Source organism: Anser brachyrhynchus (genome assembly GCF_964034855.1).
Source record: "Anser brachyrhynchus genome assembly, chromosome: 24".
Lineage (NCBI taxonomy): Eukaryota > Metazoa > Chordata > Aves > Anseriformes > Anatidae > Anser > Anser brachyrhynchus.
In genome coordinates, this window is record NC_137717.1 from 5,121,668 (window position 1) to 5,141,789 (window position 20,122).

Here is a 20,122-nt window from a genome sequence, read left to right on the forward strand (position 1 = left end):
AGGTCATAAATCACTTTGTGTTGTCCTGTTCACTGCGGAGTCAGCATAGCCATCAGCCTAAGCCACACCAACTCTAGGACATGACTTCAAGGGGAGCAGTGCTTGAACCACGCAGACCCTCCTAGCAGGGAAGCCCCAAACCAGAGCTGAGTTATTCATGTCACTGGGGACCTCCAGGAGCAAACAGGCTTGCAGAAAATGTGAGTTCTCAGTGAGTCTCAGGCAAGTCCTGCAGCTACAGGAAGGGGGCAGAATGAAGAGAATATGGAAAAACACAAGTGGGGCTGCGTACCCCTTCTGTACACGTAAAAGGTAAGGAATGACCTTGCTCTGTGTTTAAGAGGAAATTCTCCCACGTGAACCAGTGTGAGACCTGTACACTACATGGGTCCAACAGATCCCTGTAACACAGAACACCCTGGGACATCTGTCCTCTGTTGTAGCCACAAGAGCTTACCAAAACTCCCTTCTAAAGTTGCATTGCAGTCTGATACGAGGGCAGGAGAATGAGAAACCCCCTGGGTTTGCCACCCCCCTTTTCCACCTGACCACACCAGATATGCGCTGCTGCAGAATACAATACGGTTTGACATTTCTTTAATCGTAACAAAAGGGACGAGCGCAGCTTTTCATTAATGTATTGTCATCAGCAAATGAGGTCCTGGGGACTGGGAAGACGGGGAGATAACAATTTTAGATAACGTGCTGCATCTCAACAGGCGGTTTGTCTATCTGCATACCCCAGCAAGCAGAGTGAGAGGCTGGGAGGCAAGGCGCAGGCAGGGTGCAGGCAGGGTGCAGGCAGCACCACGGTGCTCTGCTGCACCTGGGGTTCGTGGGAGAAAGCCTTAAGTGGGCTGCTCTGAGGAAAAAGGCAGTATTTGCTGAAAAAATGTCTTGCAAGTGAAAAGGGAGAGTTTAAACAAAAGGGCTAAGTAAGCTACCGACGCAGCAAAGCATGACATTTTGGGTCAAACAGCATGCTTATCTTGATGCAGAATAGGTTTTTGTGTATTTTTGCTACTAACCCTCGAAAATACATTTAATTTCCTCTGAAATGTATTTGTTTTTCTGCATGCTTTGTTTGGCTGCTGAGCCAAAGAATTCACCATTCCTTTAGGAGCTGAAGATGACAGACAGGGAGAGTTTGGGGCAAAAACTAATGGTGGGATTTGGAAAACAGCCCTGGTCGGATCAAAATTCATTAATTCTGAAATCTGAGCTCCTTGTATGAAGATTTCTCCTCTCCTCCACCAATACCTGTAGTGTGGTTCTTCTCCCCAAATGCTGCTGAGCTGTGGGACTGTCCCAGGTGATACTTGCAGCTACCAGAGACAGCCCATCGTTTATGATGGTGGCAGTGGTGCAAGAGAGAAGAAGCAGGGGAGAAAAACTAATTTATTTGTATAAGTTTTGCCATAAGAGATGAAAACTTGATGCAACAGTGAGGCTTACAAGTGAGGTCAGTGTGAACTAGGTCTGATCCTGGCAGGAGCTAGAATATCAGCAGAAATGACTCAGTTCATGATGTAATTTGGGCTTGGAAATAAAGGAATAAAACAAGAACATTTTTTGGTTTTAGTTTATAATACCCAAGAGCAGCTGTTACAGGTCAGACCAAAGGTACAGGTAACCCATGATTCTTTCTTCAAAGTGATTAATGAGGACATGAAGAGATGGGTAGAATAACAGTGAGCACTTTGTTTTGTTATTTTCCCAAACATTTTAAGCTTGGAGTTGCCTATCAATGTTTTTGTACTTAACAGCCCTTCATGGATTCATTCCTCATTCATCTGCCCACTTGCTTTTGAAACCCACAATATTTTGTGACAAAATTCCAGGGAGCAAAAATAGTTAATTCTGGGTCTTATTACAAATGGATGTTTTCTGTCTATGAATCAGCACCTCCTACAGCCCTCAGCCACTCTCCAAACCTCCCGAAGGTTAAAGCTGTCAACGTCTGCCTGGCCCAAAACAAAACCTCTTCATTTCAGTGTGAATTGTGTGATTATTTTTCCTCTTCAAACATCTAAGTCCATTTTGAAGTGAAAACAGTGTTTTGAAACAGTCAAAATGTTCCAGTTTGAAAACAACAGGATGAAAAAGCTTTCCTTTTTTTTTTTTTTTTTTTTAAATTCTCTTTTTCTGGCCAAAATCATCTGCAAAAGTTGACCCAGAAGGTTTCATCTTCCTTGAATCTGTGCGATTCCATGAGTTTGTTCTGAGCAGAGAGCCTCTCCCTGCTAAGGGGCATGCATTCAGAGAACCACCTCCAAATATCCCACTCATTGCAGCTCTCCTGCCAAGCAGTTGCTTTTATGTATTTACTTTGCTCATGAAACCTCATCGAGCCTTGTTCTTCTCTCTATCCATCATTCACACCAGACAGCCCATTGCTAGGCATTTGCTCAGCTGTGACCATTTCTCTCACAAAAAGTGGAGGGCTTATTTATTATTTTGCTAACTGCCGTGATTGCTGTTTTCTCTCAGCCTCTCGAGAGTGAACCCTTCCTCTCAAATTTGGTTTGCTTCACTGACCTTCTGCTGCTACTGGCTCTCCATCATCCCTGCTGCCCAGGACCCTCTCAGCACGGCGTGCACTCTCCCTAGCACTTCTGAGTCATGGCTGGATTTTTGGCAAGCAAATCAAGCCAACAACTCCCTGGGGCTGAGTTCCATCTGTAGGCACTGTTGGCACCGGGCTGGAGACCACTTCAGGACCCACTTACGGGCTGTGCAATGTTCCAGCACGCAAAGAAGAGGATAGCACCCTTGTTGTTAATTCTGTTTTTTTGTTTGTTTGCACAAACAATTTGCTTTTAGATAGCTCTCAACAGGCATTCATTCCTCCCCCCTCATAACCTTTTTCAAACAGGAATTTTAAAGCCTCGAGCAGTTCCATCATGTTTTGGTGTGTGGGCAAATGCAGCAGCTCGCAGCACTGCCAGGCCGTTTATCTTTTTGGCAGACTGGCCCCTGGAGAGAAGAGACAATCGTGGGACTTGGCTATTTGATAAATAAAATGTTAGAGGCAGTGGTGGGAAGGGATGTCTGGAGATCTCCTGTCCAGCCTATGCGACTCTTGCCAACTTGAGAAGGTCTTAGAAACCTCCAAGGATTCCTAAGCCCCTTACTTCCTTGGATTTAAGCCTGGCTGTTCCATATCACTACAGAGGACAGAGAGGCTCTAGCAGATACAGCCTGTACAATGGCCAGGCGAACTGGGATTTCTTTTTGGCTTACAGCTCAGTGGAAGCTGCGTGGATGGCAAAGCCAAATCTTTAGTACAAAGGAGACTTTGCCTCCAAATTGCAGGTTCCTTATCCAAATAGCAAGAGCTATTCAATGAATCATGGTAGGTATTTCTATAAAGCAGCAAGCCAATTTATTTTCCCCTGAATCCTTTCTCAGAGGTAGCCAATGTTACTTTGTACTTTTACTCCAATTTGTTTCCTGGTGCAAACAAATATCAAGGAAAACGTGAGCCCAAATGTTTCAGATTTTCTGGTGCTCTAACAAGTTATGCAAAGCAGGATCTCTTAATGAGAAGCATTCAGCAACCAAAAGGAAAGGCAATGTTACCAGCTCCCACTGCCTTGCATGCTCACACAGAAGCTGAATGTGAGAAATGGAGCTGCTAATGACTGGAAGTAAGCAACAGATTCCTGTTGTTTTAGGAAATATTTCCATAATGGCCATAGTGCTGTCCCTGTGGGCAAAATCTAGAGGGAAAACGTGGCTGCCGGTGAAGAAGAGAGTTGCTAATAATTCTTGCTGCTTGCAGGTGGTCTCTCTGTCTCTGTCTCTTCCATTTGCCTCTCTTTAAAGCTCCATCTTTCTCCTTGTCTTGCATTTTCTGCTGGTGCCTTTAAATGTCTGTGTATTTGTGAAACTGTTTCTCCGGCCAATTCCCCTTGCCCGCTTTAATTAGCTCCCTAGTATTTCTGAAGGTATCTCCCAGGGCTCCCTAATCCCCTCAATGTGCTGACTAACCGAACCCCAGGAGATCCTTACAAGAGAAAAACTGCAGGATAAAAGCAAGTGATTTCAGGCCTCTAGTTTCTTAATTAGAAGCCTGTACACCAAAAGTCCACAGGAGTGGCTGTCTGACAGGGAGACTTTACACTTGTACTCAGAAATGAGCTCTCTGTGCCTTTTTGCATCCCTTGGAAACTTTCCTTGTCCTTTTCTCAGTGTTAATTACTCACTGTGCGACCTGTTCAGCATCAGCAGGATGTGAGGAGGAGGTGGCGGGTAACCTGGTACCACCCATGCTCCCTGGGCCCACTCCACCCAGGCCTTGTGGATGCTCTCCCACTCCTTTGAAACACAAACAAATAAACTAGAGCTGTTAGAGCTCTTTAAACTATCACCATGACACTGTCCTCCCCATCCATAAATAAATACATAATGTGATGGATGAACAATCGGCTGACGGGTCGGGTCAAAGGGTTATAGTGAGTGGGGTTACTTCAGGCTGGTGGCAGTCACTTGTGGGGTTCCCCAGGGCTCCATTCTAAGACCAGTTTTCTTTCATGTTTTCATAAATGACCCGGATGCAGGACTCAAATGTATATGAAGTCTGCAGATGACACTAAATTGGGAGGAGCTGTTGACTCCCTCAAGGGTGTAGAAGCCTTGCAGAGAGCTCTAGGCAAATAAGAGGGCTGGGATGTCACCAACCACATGAATTTTAACAAGAGCAAGTGCTGGATTCGGCACCTGGGAGAGGGCAACCCTGGCTGTACATACAGACTGGGGAATGAGAGGCTCGAGAGCAGCCCCACGGAAAGGGAGCTGGGGGTTCTTGCTGACGGTAAGTTCAATATGAGTTGACAGCATGCCCTGGCATCCAAAAGGGCCAGCAATACCCTGGGGTGCCTCAGGCATGGCACCGTTGGCTGGTCAAGGGAAGGGATTGTCCTGCTCTGCACTGGTGCGGCCTCAACTTGAGTGCTGTGTGCAGGTTTGGGCACCCTTATATAAGGACATAAAGCTGTTATAAGAGAGTCCTAAGGAAGGCAACGAAGATGGTGAAGGGTCTGGAGGGCACAATGCAGGAGGAGCGGCTGAGGTCCCTCGGTTTGTTCAGCCCCGAGCAGAGCAGGCTGAGGGGAGGCCTCATGGCGGCCTGCAGCTCCCTCACGAGGGGAGCGGAGGGGCAGGCGCTGAGCTCTGCTCTCTGGGGACAGCGACAGCACCCGAGGGAATGGCATGGAGCTGGGACAGGGGAGGGTCAGGCTGGGTGTGAGGGAAAGGTTCTGCACCCAGAGGGTGAAGAACTGCTGGAGACAGGAGCAGGGCCTGCAGGCTCTAATGCTAGCTGCTGCATCCAACTATGAACCATCTAGCACGGCTAGTAGCCAAGATGCAATTCAGTTGCCGTCCAACAGCATTTCATTTAGATATTCATATTGAGGCAACCAGTTTCCCAATAGTTTAGCCATTCCCTCCCAGCAGCCTTCTCTTACGCATAGCATCTCTAAATGTCCCCTTAGCCCCGCTTTGCCTTATCTGCCACGTGCCTTCGGTGTGCTGTAAATGACACAGCCCGCCTGCTCATGAAAGCTGACATTTTCAAACCTGATTTTTAAATTGTAAAATACATGGCACGTGTCTTGCCAAAATCAGATGAAATCAAGTTAGTATCTAAAATGTTAAAATTACCATTTACATTTATATCAGAAATTAAAGCAGGAGGCTGCAGACTACATACTTTGCAAGGATGCTAGTAAAAAAGCCACAACCATTCTCACCCAAAAACACATCAGTCCTGTAAAGATATTATTTAAATGCTGTTCGCTTGGCATCTTAGTGAATTTGCAATATTAAAAGTGACATTAACATCACAGGAGTGAAAGGTTTCAAATCACTACCAACAGAACAGCAGTGAATACATATCCATGCAAGTACTTTATCTTCCTTTATTCTGTTAAGCAAGTAAGGCTATCCATAAAACAAAAAGACAATGCTAGTAACTCAGCATAAAGCTGCTGTTTCAACTGGAAATTCAGCATCTTCATGCTGGGGGGGATGATAATTCTTCTTACAGTTTCATGTTAGGGCTTTGTTCTCATGTTAAGCTTTGCTTTAGTTTGACACCCTCAGAAAATACATGCATAAGGTTAGGTAACATAGATGTCCTATTTCCAGAAGAGATGCAAACCTTTAGGGACACACATGCAAAGGTATCAAGGCACTTAACTCCTACACAGCATGGGGGATATCATATATAACCATACAGCATAATAACTATAAATCTCTTCAGTAACTGTAAAGAGTCTCTTCAGAAATAGCTAAGAAAAGACATTTAAATTTCAGATGATTGAAGAAATGTAAAACGAAGCCCCATACCAAGTGCCTGAATTCCCATTAAAATCATTTTGTGTTTAGGTGTCTATGTAAGGTCAGATGCCTGCATACCCCTGCATCTGCAAGCCACATCTGGAAAGGAAATTGGATATCTAGGATGCAAATTAGTACTTCCAGACTTTGAAATGCTGACTAGTGCCTATCTGCTTCTTTTGGCATCAAAATACCTTAAAATATCTTCAGTGTATTTGGTTACTTCTAGACAGGGAATTTTAACAGGCAATTTAAGTCAATCTGTCATACTTTACACCAAAATGGATGTCAGAGACAGTGTCCCAGCTAAGGCAGCCGCAATTTGGAGCTGAGAGCAGGTAGCTTCTTAAATGGCTCAAAATATATTGCAAGCACTCATCTGACAATGCCCTACTCTTACATCAAGCTTAGGTGAAGTCCACCAGATGGTTTGGAAAATTTCACGGTGTGCCCAGAATTGGGCACAGAATAACCAGTGTGGTTGCAAACAGCTTTGTTTTCCTTTAAAGAGGTGTTACGCTGAAGGAGGCATCCAGATTGCCACTTTCATTAATATGGGTTAAAAACTGAGTAGTGCGTATTGGCCTGAGTGCAGGTCCACACGGTCCTGACAATCGGCATGTTCTGCTTCAGAGCTGACTCTCACCTGCTATAAGCATGGGCAGAACTTTTCTGTATTTTTTTTTTCAGAAGTCACATAGACTTACTGTAAATCTGAAGAAAAAGAAGCAGTTTGAAGTGATGCCCTCTCTGCTCTCTGTAGAGTTACCTCCGGTCAGAGCTAAGACAGCTTTTGCAGATGGCTGAAGATGGTCCTACGAGTTCATGAAGCAAGAAAATGAACTGAGCATCATCTGAGCCCTGCTGGTATAACAGGCTGGCTGAAATGAAACCTCTGTGATCCATCAAATACTCTGGAAAGCTCATAAAACTGGATTTTCCAAGTGATTTGTACTTTTATCCAGAGCGAACATGCCATAAGAAGAATTTTTCTCAGCAGTCCCAAGCCAAAAAGAAAAACAAGAATATGCAGAAGAATGTGAATTACTAAGGCAGAAAGCCAGACAAGCTATTTCATACTACTAAAAGTTTCTGGGATGAGACTTGGTTTGAATTTGGGGCCAAAAGGTTCAGGTTACTGTGTACTTTGTCCCTTTTCAATACAAGGAGCTCTAGAAGTATTATAATGACTTGGAAGAACTCAAAAGCTGTTGACCCTCTTTGATAACCTAACATATCGGCTTTCCATTTGAGAATTGCTCTTTGATTGAGGTTTTCACTTTTTTATTATTAGTATTTTTTTACAGATGTCAGATCAGCTACTCTGCTTTGTGACTATAGAAAATAAAAGATGATGGCAGATCCTGCACTTCCTAGCTAAGTGCTTTTGATCAGTGGTCAACACGGTGATGAATGTTTTTCCATCGCATCCTTCATCCCATGCATTTTCAAGGCTGGTTAGAGGTTGGAAGGCAAGACGAAAGAATGCTGCTATCCGACAGAATTCAATTTCCTGAAAAAAATAAATCATATTTTTTTCCTTGTGACCTAAATGGAAAACATATTGTTCTGAAAGTGCTGTTCAAACAGAATTACCAAAACCTTTTATCAACAAAGAGACTGCCATATATCAGACATCTGGTGTGGATGTCAATTATAATAATTAATTAGACATCTCCCCAGATGCCCGACACTACATTCTGTCAGCAGATTTTTTGACTTCAATCAAAACTGCTGCTGCATTATGCATGAAACTCATGGAGTTGTTGGGAGTCGAGGAGATCAGCTACAAATCACAGCTAAACACACTAAAGGCCTCCTGGTTCTGATGGCTTTTACCACTTTTGAAGGCTGCCAAGTGAAGGTCACATACATTGATTTCTTTTCCTCCCTTAACAACATTTTCAAATGTTTTACATTTTTTCATGCAGACGTTCAAACAAAAAGATGAGTGGGAAGGAATATCATATATATTAAAAAAAAAGGTAATGATTGCTGCTGTATCCTTGTGGTGAGAAAGAAAAAACGCATCTTAGGTTGCAATTTGAAGTGCAACCACAGTGGAGCATTTTTATTTCTCCCATGTCTGTACCAGCAACACTCTCCAGAACTGATCCTCAAAGACCACTGAAGAAGACAGAAAAAGGTGACCTCACTTCATTTTTTTTTTTTTAATTCTCTGTTTTTTCATAATTAAATTGAAAATAAAGTAATTCCTGGGCAATTTAATCAATTCAAAGCATACCATTTTTTTTTTTTATTTTTTCAACAACATTTTCACATTTCTCAGGCAAAACAACTCAATTAGTTCTACTTGATTTAGGAAATCACTCCAGTCAACCCCAATATACATATATACACTGCTATACATATACTTCGGAAAATTTGCATAAACATATCACCAATTTTACCAGTATTAGCAAGGATAGAAAATACTTTATGTTTCAGACTAAGAGCTAATAACTGTCAAGTATATGGGCCCTTGTATTGCAATTTGGTCTTATCTCCTTGATGGGAATTTGCTTGTATTCAATGTGTGCACACTGATAGAAGCCTTAGTTTGGAAACATTTTGAAATGGACAGAATGAGATTCTGGTTTAAATCCCTGGGTTTTTCCTGTTTTCACTGGGGCAAAGATTTCTGCCTGTCTTTTATTTGTTCTATAAAGTATTTAGCACATGTTTGAACAGCATGAAATGATAAATGAATATGTAACTACCATACACTTGCCTCTCCGGAGCTGGCAAGTTTCTTTTATTTGAAGGATTTGCCAATGAAAAATAGAATTACAAACAGTATGCGCATTTTTAGAAGAAAAAATATTTGTAGTAATCCATGTGTTTCAATATTTCATAAAAGTGTCTGGGTTAGTCTCAGTTTCAATACAAACAGAAAGAAAATAGATTTAGATTGACATGGATTTGCTTTGCAATAAAGAATTGAAAGAGGAGCAAAGCCCCAACGAGTAGAGTATGAACAAATTGCAGGAGCCTGAGAGGCCGTCCAGACCTCCAAGTATGCTCCCCTACCCAACATTTGAAGTAGGCTTGGGAAGACTTCTTTTGGTTAAACCCCAACACAAATTCCTGTTTTGCCTTTTGTGGAAAAAACATGACACCTCTGAAGGGTTTTTTATTCAAGGCTCATCCCTGCAGGGGGTGCTCAGAAGTTTAATCCGCTGGTTAATAATTACAATTAATTAAGGCTGGGGATTTAAAGTGGGTTAATGCAACTGCATTAAACCACTGTGTAAACACTTTTAGTTAGGAGCAGAGTCACCCAAAGTTTGCTCGCTTGTCCTTGGGCTTGCTGGTATGCAAAGAAGAGGAAGAGGAGAATTTACAACTTCCTTTCCATGTGGCTATTTCTGATGTGTTTTAGAATAACTTTCTGCTGCTTACTCTGCTTTGAAAGCACAAAACTTGGCGGTACTCTGGAGAGTCCCTACAGAGCAGATAATGCCCTAGAAATTCATGCCATTTGCTGCAATTTCACGGTAAAAAGAAAACCTCTGGAACCAAAGTAGACTGCGCTGATTTGCACCACTTCAGTTCTGAATAAAAGGGTTGAGCCAGAAGAGTTTAAAACAATTTAACTAGTGTATTTGGCAGGTAATGTAGTCATTTTCCTCCAGGTCTTTTTTACCTAAAGACCTGCAGTTTCAGATGCTGCTAGCTGTGTGGCACAAGGTGCTCACCTTGATGGGCAGCGGTACTGGTCTGATATTTCTATTTTCTTCTGAAAAACAGAGCCCATATTGTAGTGTAGAGCAGGATTTCTTGTTCAAGGATCAAAAGGATCATCTCTGTTTGGGCAAATGATGCAGAGCTCACAGAAATACATCATGAAAGAAGAGAACTCTGAAGAAACTCTGAAGAGTTTCTAGGATGCACATTTCTGTGGTTAAGCAAATAATAAGTAAATAAGCAAAGCTTTGTGAAGTCCCATGACTTTGGCCTGCATTTCTTTAGCAAAATAGGGTCAGTGTGATTCACAGCACTGCATGAATGGAGAGATTCCTCAAGCATCAATGCTGCTGTGACTCCCGAGCAGTTCCCAAGCCTTTAGGTGCACTTAAAAAAACAAACAACACAATAATAATGAGTTTTTCACTGGCTTCTTTCAGCCCTGGCTCCCAAAGCATTTTCTAGCTTTGGCTGGATCTTGGCTGTTTCTGTGATGTGGCCAAGTAGAGGGCTTTGCGGCGTGTTGGCAGGGCAGGGAAAGATGCTGCTTCCACACGGACACCTGATTCCTTCGTGCACCTCACCTGAGGAGCCCATACAAGCAATTTGTGGGATTAAATATGCTGCATTTATCTCCAGAGTTCTTAATTGCTGAGCATTTTTAATCTTGCTTCATGTTCAGATAGAGAGCAAGAGCGCTACAGAAATGTCAAATATATAAATAAAATAAAGCAGAAAGAGTGCAAGGAAGAATTGATTACTTTGGATCCACTGGAGTAGTGAATTAACACCGAACCTAGAAACATTCAATAACAGCAATCACCGTACGCCACCACTGCCACTGATAATAGAAACAGATACATTTTTTTCTTTGCTTAAAGAAGACAATTCCCCCCTAACTTGTAGCCAAAATTTCACCAGTCAATTTACGACCTTTGCCTCCGACACCCCCCTTCCTTCAAGGTTTGCATGGCTATTATTTTCAGTACTTAATCTTTTAGAGTGATTTGTGTCTTCTAATAACTGACTGCTTGTTTTGCTATCAGTCAGCTCCAGGACTGCTACAGCGTCTCTCCAGCTTAAAGCTTGCTTCGTTCACCTTGTGACTTCAAATACCATTCTGTCTCAAGCGGGAAAAAAAAAGCCGCCCAAATCCCATATTGCTCCTTACAGTCTTATTACTCAGGAAACTAAAGAGAGAAAATAAAGGTCAGAAGAACTTTAAAACAACAGTAAAGTCAAGAGGACAGGAGAGTTTTAAAGGAAGTTACAAGCTTGAAATTACAGACATTTTTTTTTAGGATGTTCCAAGACATTTCCAAAAAAGCAGAAGACCCTATGATTCCCTGCTCGACCCTCACTTCTCATGGGAAATTACTCAGAATTATCTCCCTTAGCCTGTCAAGAGAAAGCAGCTTATGAAATGTCAGACATTCATATGGTGAGAAGAAGACTGTAACTGAGAACCCCACAAGTGCCTTGACTGGACACGGAAGGAGCTTCATAAGCCCTCGCTGTCCTGGGACCACCTTCCTAATCTCCCCGTTTCTATACAGCAGCAAACCCTGCTGAGCATCTTTAGAGGAACCAAAGCACCTAGGTACTGTACACCTAAGCCATGCAAGAATAAATGAACCACGTTCTCCCAGTGCTCACGTACAGCCCTGCAGTGCCTTGCTGCTCCCAGTGCTCTGCACCCAGGTCCCCCGGGACAACCTCTCACCAGGTGTGGGATTTGGTTTGCTCCCACAGTCGATAGCAGAAGGTGTCTCCGTCTGAGGTGCTTGCTCCTGGCCACTGTCCCCATGCAGAGGGAGGGACATCACCAAACCTGGTTTAACAGGCTGTCTTCAGAGGAGAGCAAGAATAACCAGGATGAGTCCAAAAGAATGATGCATGCTTTCCAAACCTCTTTTTTTTTTTTTTTTCCCCACAAGGGAGCTCTGCTGAGATGCAAGGGATGTGTTATGCCTCTGCGAGGACTATAAAGCCCGTCCATTGTGTTTGCCACACAAAGAGCAGTGGGACAGCTTGGGGCCTGGCTGCCCACTGCGCTCCTGGAACAAATAATTGTTGTGCTGGCGAGGGACGCCTCCTCTGGAAGCTTCTCTGTGGAGAACCTCTCTACTTTGGGAGAGCTGAAAAAGCTGAAGGGAATGGCAGGGAGTATTTTCAAAAGCACCCCAGGGTCCTTGAGATAAGCTCCACTGCAGAAATGCAATGCTCTGTCCCTAGCCCACCCAATGATTGATATAGGACAGCCTTGAAGGGCTCCTGTGCACATCCAGCGTTTATTGTTCTGCAAACAGAGCTGGGCATCTTGATCTTACAAAGCTAATTTGTCAGGATGCTTCTGGGCAAGATGCAGGCGGGCACCTTCAGGGAACTTCGAAGGCATCTAAGCAATCCAGGTGTCCAACACAGAGAGAAAGCAGAGCCCTGCACTCGGCCTTGTTTGAAAATCCCAGGCCTTGGGGCTGTGTAATTTTTGTAAGACAGTTCATCAACAGGCAGAACAGGGAGGGGGGAAGACTTTAAACAATTTTCTTGGAGCTCCTCCCATTGCTGCCTTAGTGCAGGTGGCCCATCCATCATGTCTCTACAGGTTCCTTCTCCTTTCCATCTGCCTTTCCACAGGGGGTCCTAGCACCAATGGTGATGAGATCTTTTGATCTCACTGCTCTCCAAATCCAATACAGCTACCTGAATAACTCCTCTGTGCTACCGCTAATACCATCAACCAGCCTTCAGCGTGAAACTGCTGACAGAATGCCAGCCCCAGCCAGTGAAATGTTTCATTAATTATCATAATTGATATCGATAGCAGATGTCAGCCTTAATGAATGAGGAAAGTCATTGCCAATAAGACATGCAAAGGAGGAGTCCTCCAGCCCCTGAGTTTTGACTTCCCGGAGGCATTTTTCTGTGGATGTGAATCTCTGCCCAACCTTCGATCACCTGGGGAAGGCTGGCAGCTTGGAGGGAGGTGGCAGGGGAAGTGACAGCAGCGCCCATCCTGCAGAAGCAGGGAAAGGCTCTGCTTAGTGCAGGACACGGTAATATCTGGGGGGTTTTACTTGCTGAACTTTTTGTCCTTGGGGGAACGGTACTGCTTTTAGGAGTGAGTGAGCAGCACCATTGTGAATCCTCTGCCCTTCTGACAACGTTGTGCTCATGCTCATGAACCCTTCTGCAGTAGCAAATTAGCAGCTGAAACCCCCTGCTCATCGGCAATACAGATCTGCTCACACTCACTGCCAAGAAGATACCTGTTCCTAAACTTGGGAGAAAAAAAGCTTCAACATAAAGTTTTCAACCTCTTGAGTTATATACAGTAGAGGGGAAAAAAAGGTGTCTTGGCAGACTCCGTTTCAACTTTCCTGAGCAAAAAATCATGTGATAAAAATAGCACTAGAAATGTTTTGGGTAAGTTTTGCACAACCCTGTGTTTTTCTTTCGGCCAAATCTTTTGATACCAAATACTTCCTTGCTTTGTTTAGTTATTCTGCTTTTACTCGTGGGATAAAAATCTCTCCTGCACATCCCTCAAGGTTCTGACTTCTGCAGAAAGCACACACAATAACCCTTGAATGAGAAGGAGACGTATGCACTGAAAATGTCATTAACAAAATTAATTCTCATCTAAAATCTTATCAGAGCTGGAACAACCAGGGCACTTGATCTTACGTCGTGGGCAGCTCTAAAGTCTTTCATTACTGGGCTCACTGGACCAGAGAGGCTACAAGCCTGTACATCTGAATATAGATGATGTACAATTTACGGGTCTGTGGCCTTCTCACTTAACCCAAGTTACTGGCCCATGGTGGGGTTTGCCAACCTTGCTGTTTCAGGCAGGAACAAACATTTTATATACCGTCGATTTAGCAAATCTATTCCCCCGATTCCTTCCTCCCCCCCTTTCACCGGTTGTGTTCATTAATCATCCCTTACTGTCTCCCTGGCACGACGTGTTAATTTTCATAGGGCTTGCTCAGCAAGTCTTAAGCAGCAGCGTGTTCCCCAGGCAGGGGAGTGTGGCTACCTCACTGAACTGCCAGGCCAAGGGAGGATTTGTCCGAGGGCAGGATCCTTCAGGGTTTAGGCATCGCTTTTGCTTCTAGGGGACTGAACAAGTACAGAAGACATTTGCTGACTGGGAGCCAATGGAGGCATCACATAGGTGGTAGCACTTTGGGGCTCCCTTAGCTCATCGTCATACTGGTAGAGCTTGCAGGTCTCTGTTAGTGAGAGCATTGCCATAGCTCAACAAAATTAGGTGGCCCGTGGGTTTGGCTGCTGTCATTGTGGTTCACAGCCCTTCCAGTGAAGAAATTTTTCCTAATATCCAAACTAAACCTCATTGCGACAGTCCGCTACATCTCTCTCTGCTCCTGCTCCCATGACTTTATTTCAGAGATATTTCCTGAGGATAACATCCCTTCAGGATATGCCTATGCTGATCCCATAATACTTGTGATTATAATAGGGGAAAAATGCTGCATAAGTGGGACTTCTTGCCCAGAATGACCCCAGGCCGGGAGCAGTGATGGTGGTGCAGGTACCTGGACACTGCTGTGCTCGGACAGGGCACAGCTACCTTCTGTAAAATTCACAGATCCTAGCAAAGCTGTGACATCCAAAATGGTAGAAAAGAGCCTATAACTTCACAGTTACTTGAATAAGCTTTATACTAATGTCATCTAAATGGAGGAAACTAAGAAAGGATGAGAGAAAGGGAGTATCGATCATGCTGTGTTATGGCAGGATCTGGAGACACAGAGGGGAGGAAGGCAATGGAAGACATACCAAGGGAACCCACGGTTTCTGAGACAGCCAACGCAGTAGCCCCAAAACATTTCTATTTCCTGCAGCCACGCTGAAATGCAAAGAACAGGAAAAATAAATTTTCTTGAATGAAGACTACTGATAGGACTTGGAAAGCAAGATCGACGGTTGTAATGCAAATCCATGTCAAAGCTGGCCAGGTAGGCTCTCTAGAGGAACCCAGATGTACCAGGGGCAGTTCAGCCACAGCATCTTCAACACCTTTGTTAGGAAAGGATCGGTCACCTCCTGGTAAACTCATCTCTTGCTGCACTGACCACAAAGGGAACATGAAAACCTGATCTTGGCATTGCATGAACAGAAAGGTTTGGTGGGATTTTCTGGGGCTGAAGCACTTGTTTGAGCAAGCTGGTGGGATGCACTGACAGCCCTTTACTTAGAAATGATCGAGTAGCCGAATTACGAGTCAGTGGAAGACTGGAGCCAAACTGGCAAAGCAATCGCAGGTCTCTGTGTGTGTGTCTCTGAGAGTGCGTGCAAGACAGTTAACTCTCCTTCCCTTGGTGACTTGGATTGATAGCCCTCTGCTATTCCCATCTCTGAAGGATCCACCGGTCAATACTTCACTCCTTTGTGCCCAGCCATCCCGTCATCTGCATGTCTGGCACCGGTTCTTGCAGGTGTAAATAAGAATCATTTCTCAGGCTGCCAGCCTTTCTGCCTGGAAGACACGAGGTTCATTTCAGCCCTTGACATTCAGCTGGATCCCTTCTCCCTTCTCTTGCAGCCTTTTGGTACTTACTCCTTTGCTGACCTTTTCCCTGCCACATTTGCATGTAACAGCAGGTCGCCGACCTGCACAATAGATGCAGGATAGATGCAGCCTGCCCTTCAAATGCCTGGCTGGTAGCAGAGAAGTCAGCCTTCTTGTTAACATTTGAGCGTGGTCTTTCCATGGGTCAGCAGGATGCTCCATCTCCCTTTTCACCACAAAGCCCTGTGTGTTTTTTTCTATCTGGTGAAGAGTTGTGTGGCTTTGCAGCTTACCTCTGTGAGACATACCCATACGCATTACTCCTGTATGTTCCCTTCAAAGACGTCAGCCCTTTTAGTATGATATCCAAACCAAAGAATATCATTTTCTTCCTTGTCATCCTCCCAAGTGAATTGTGAGTTTGCAGGGTGGGGAAGCGTTGTGCACTGAACACAGGCCAGCTCCCCAAACACAGCCTGTGCCTCCGCTCCAACTCCCAGCACTGGCAATGCAAAGACGCCTCTGCAGCTGCTCATGCAAGATTCAACCCTTCCTTTTGTGTGCCTCCTCCACCTGGGGAAGACAGAAGAGTCGGACCTCCTGCCTGTGTGGTCTGACAGGCAGGGACTGCAGGACGGACCACGTTTGTCCCATTTCCCCCTGACCAGGACGTGGCAGAGCCGCTACAGTCTCTGCGCCTTCTGCAAGTCACATTTCTATTTGCATTTTGTTGCTTTTGTTGTTTCTTTAGCTCTACCTCTGTGCTTTGCCAGAACACCTGGGAACTACTGGGAATGTCAAACCAGCCACCTTTTGTGGCCCACTCCCTTTTCATTTTTCACAACTGAGATGGCCCCAGCCTGCTGTAGGAACAGAGCCCAATTGTTTTTCTCTTCTACCCTACACCAGGCATGGGCTGAGCTGGGCTACAGCGAGAAAGCATCTGCTGCGGGATGTTCGGTGCACCTCTGCTGCGAGTGGGTGCAAAGGAGGAGGAGGAGTGCTGCACTCTAGTCAGAGACATCCTATTCCAGTGAATTTTTGTTGTGGAGGATGCAGAAGGGGTGGGCTACTTTACCCAGTGCTAGGGGGAACCATCTCCATAGGGCAGGGAGTATGTTCACAGAGGCAGAGAAATAAACTCCCTGAGAAGCTGGTGGTGGCAGGGAAGCAGAGCTGAGGCTAGAGAAGTCAGGTTAATTGGGCTGGATGGTGATAGGCAACAAACACAATGATAGTTAGCACTTCCCGAGCACTGTCCACGCCGCCCTGAGGGCCATGCACAGTACATCACCATTAATGCCTCAAAGAAAGGCATTCAACAAGCAGCAGGGCAAGCTTCTCAAGCACGTGTGCCCTGTGAGTGCAGCGTCTTAATGTAGCCACTAAACTCCACAATAATATTACTGTTATTATTACACTACTACTGTGCCTGTTAAAGCACCGTAGCATTTGATTCCAATTGCTGCTGACATTTTGAAATGTGCTGATACAATGAAACCGCATCTCCCACGGCTCCTTAGGAGAGCTGCTAAGGACTGCATCTCTCCCACGAAGCCTGGAGACTTGCCAAGAAGCTTCTCGTGCCCCTGCTCGGACTGCGGGGCAGCCTCCCGGTGCTCACGCCTGTTTATTCCAGGCATAGATGGTGTTTTCTGAAGAAGCGATAAAATTGTTCATTCTTGTGGTTTCTACCCTGCTCCCCTGCGCCTCACAAAATCACTGACCCTGACGCTGCTGCTTGCTGTAGCTCCGATCTCGACTTCTAGCCTCTGCAGAAGCTTCTGAAGTTTAATCCAGGCATGATGTACTGACGGAAAACCTGGCCTAAGCCACAGCCAACAGTGTCTGGGCAACGCGCTGAGCAGGAAGGGCATCTTGCTGCCCACGTTCGGGTTCTTGGAGCAGCCAGCTGTGGGAATGACATTCAGCACTGAAACCTCTGCTGCCTTGAGCTGGGATTTCGCGCCGTAACGCCTGGCACGCAGACATCCTGAGAGCCAGGCGCACCGGATTGTCAAACAGATACTGGCAAAGCCAGGTGCAAAAACAAAGCCATCATCAGGAATTTCAGTGACAGGGGAGGAGGGTTTGCATGGACGGGGTTGGTTCACTCCTCCAGGAACTCATCACGGTCTCATGAGCTCTCCGTGCAGCACGAGCAGCTGGAGAGAGGCAGCCCAGGCTGCACCTGAGGGTGCTGCCCTGTGCCTGCTCCCTTGCTGTCTGTGCCCTGACATCTGGGGCTTGCCGGAGATGTCCTAGCATACAGGTGCCCTTACTAGGCTGGGCTGCCTTCCCTTCTGGCAGAAACAACTCGCCATGCAGGAAACCACAATCAATGACAAGTGAACTTTCCATTTTGAGTCTCCAGATAACACTGGGACCCTGGTGTGCTTGGTGCTGTACAGATGCATGGTTAAGAACTATTGATACGAACAAGCTGGCAAAGCCTCTTGCTCAAGGCTATCCGGAACAGAATTGTTTTGTTCAGGAAAAGGAGCCAAGTTTGACAATACTTTGTCTCCTAGACAACATCAGATAATTCTGGAGCTTTGACTTGCCTTGAAGAAAGCTCCCAGGAGACCCCAGGCAACAAACCCTTCTCATCCTTGCTCAGACAACGAGTCTCCAAAGATAAGGTTTGTTTGCCTCATTGTCTTACTGCGGCCCTCCTTTTCCTAGAACCTCTACATGGGCATCTCCCCTCCTCTTGGCAACATCGCACCAAAGTACAGAGAGACAAAGCACCAAAAAACAGGGCTGTGGTCAGCAGCTAGTGAAAAAATATAATGCCCTCCACAATCCAAACCTTCCCTTTGGAAACAGGCAGTGAGGTTGTTTCTTTGACAACTCACGAGAAAAAGAAAACTTTAAAGTATGCAGCATGTTATTTTGTGTCTGTCTACCTATGAGCTCCTCGTGGAACATCTCTGTTTTTTTCTCACGCTGTCATTACTTTGTCTAACCACTCGTCTAATGAAACAGCTCTACGTATTTTTGTGCACTGCTCTGCATTTCGCTTTCTTTGTTATTCCCTTAGCCACCTTTTATCTTCCTTACATGCAATGTGCATGTTCTCCTTCTTACCTATGATCCATATATCCACCCATTTTTATTAGTCTAGTCTCTCTCTTCCTTAAGACGAATGCCATACTCTTCTATTTTGTCTCCAGAAAAAGGACCTCCAACAAATCAATCCCCAACAAAAGGCCCAGTCTAAAACCCAGCCCCTTACAAACTGCTTCTTTGCAGATTTTTTATGCCTTTTACTTGACTATTTTACCAACCTCAAATATCACTGTTTCCTTCCCTTAAACATCCCAAAGCGTGTTGTGTGGGGGCGAGGGCTGCGTGAACATCTTTTGAAAACGAAAGCCACAAGCCATATTGTGGTAATAGCCTATTATATTTCTCCTCATATTTACTTCATTCAGCAATTTTTGACTTGATTTGACAATCAAAGTTAATGCTCTGATATATATATATGCATCTATATGTTTTTTCTCTTTTATTTCTTGATTAGAACTGTGAAAATTTTCAAAGATTTAAATTGAGAAAAGTGACTAACCCGGATCTTTCTGCTGGCTGCAACATTAGCTTTAATTGTTTGCTAATAGCTCCAAGCATTTAGCTCAGTCTTCCAATGTGCAGACAAAAATGCCTTCCTAGGAGATTTCTGAACAATAATGGGCTCCTTACTGCCTGGTGCGGGACGCAGATGTGGTGGTGACAACCAATGTGCATCACTCCAAGAACCTCCCCTGCAAGATGATGGAGATCAGGGATCTTAGCCCAGCCTGGTCCCTTCGTGACATTTGGCAACACTCACCTTTCCTTTCTTGTCCTCCAGCTCTGCCACCGACTTCTGCTGGCCCGTGTTGTCTCCTGTACTTGGGTCCCTGCAGCATAAAACGAAAACAGGGTGCGTCATTCCCCCAGTTACCCTGGACTCAGGTCAGCCCTCAAGTGCCAGTTTGTCAATGCACCTCAGCGTTTGTGTTGGTAGAGACACTGGAGGGAACGGTTTTAACCAGAAAACCCAGTTTTGCCACAATCTAAACATTTCATGGGGACACATCACTCACGGTTACATTTCTGACGTGCAAAATTTTGAAACCGTTTGTTTCCATTTTCTCATTTAGTTTCAAAGACGTCAAAGGACTTCAATACGAGAAGAATGGCTCATCGCAACTTCTGGTTTTGTTTCAGTTTCCTTTATAACTTTTATTCTCTAGAATCCCTTTACTGTTGGAAAGTTAGAATTTCAGATGTGAAGTCTTCTGTTAGAGTCTCAACACGAAGAGGTCTGACTTCATCAAAACAAAATGACTCGACAGGAGTAGAGAGCAGCTTCAATAACTTCAGAAGAATAGGGTCAGAATTTTCATTACTTTTGAAATCTTCTAGTTTGAGCTTTTTATTATTTTTGTAATCATATTTCTATAGTATTTGTATTATTTTTAGGTTATTTGGATGGCCAGAAAATAAATTAATACAGAATGTCAGTTTCCCATGGATCTCAAATCTTAAATCCCAAGTATTTCTACA

At 44.7% G+C, this 20,122-nt stretch overlaps 1 protein-coding gene across 2 annotated transcripts in view; it reads right to left on the minus strand.

Moving 5' to 3' along the window:
* LOC308182319 (uncharacterized protein) overlaps positions 1-20,122 on the minus strand; it is a 238,935-nt gene that overhangs the window by 28,879 nt on the left and 189,934 nt on the right. For both annotated transcript variants that reach the window (XR_013941752.1, XM_080566733.1), the window contains one exon: positions 19,404-19,473. Coding sequence is in view for 1 of the 2 variants with exons in the window: in XM_080566733.1 (XP_080422859.1) it covers positions 19,404-19,473 (70 nt within the window). In the remaining variant the exon portion in view is untranslated. The remainder of the gene's footprint in view (positions 1-19,403; positions 19,474-20,122) is intronic.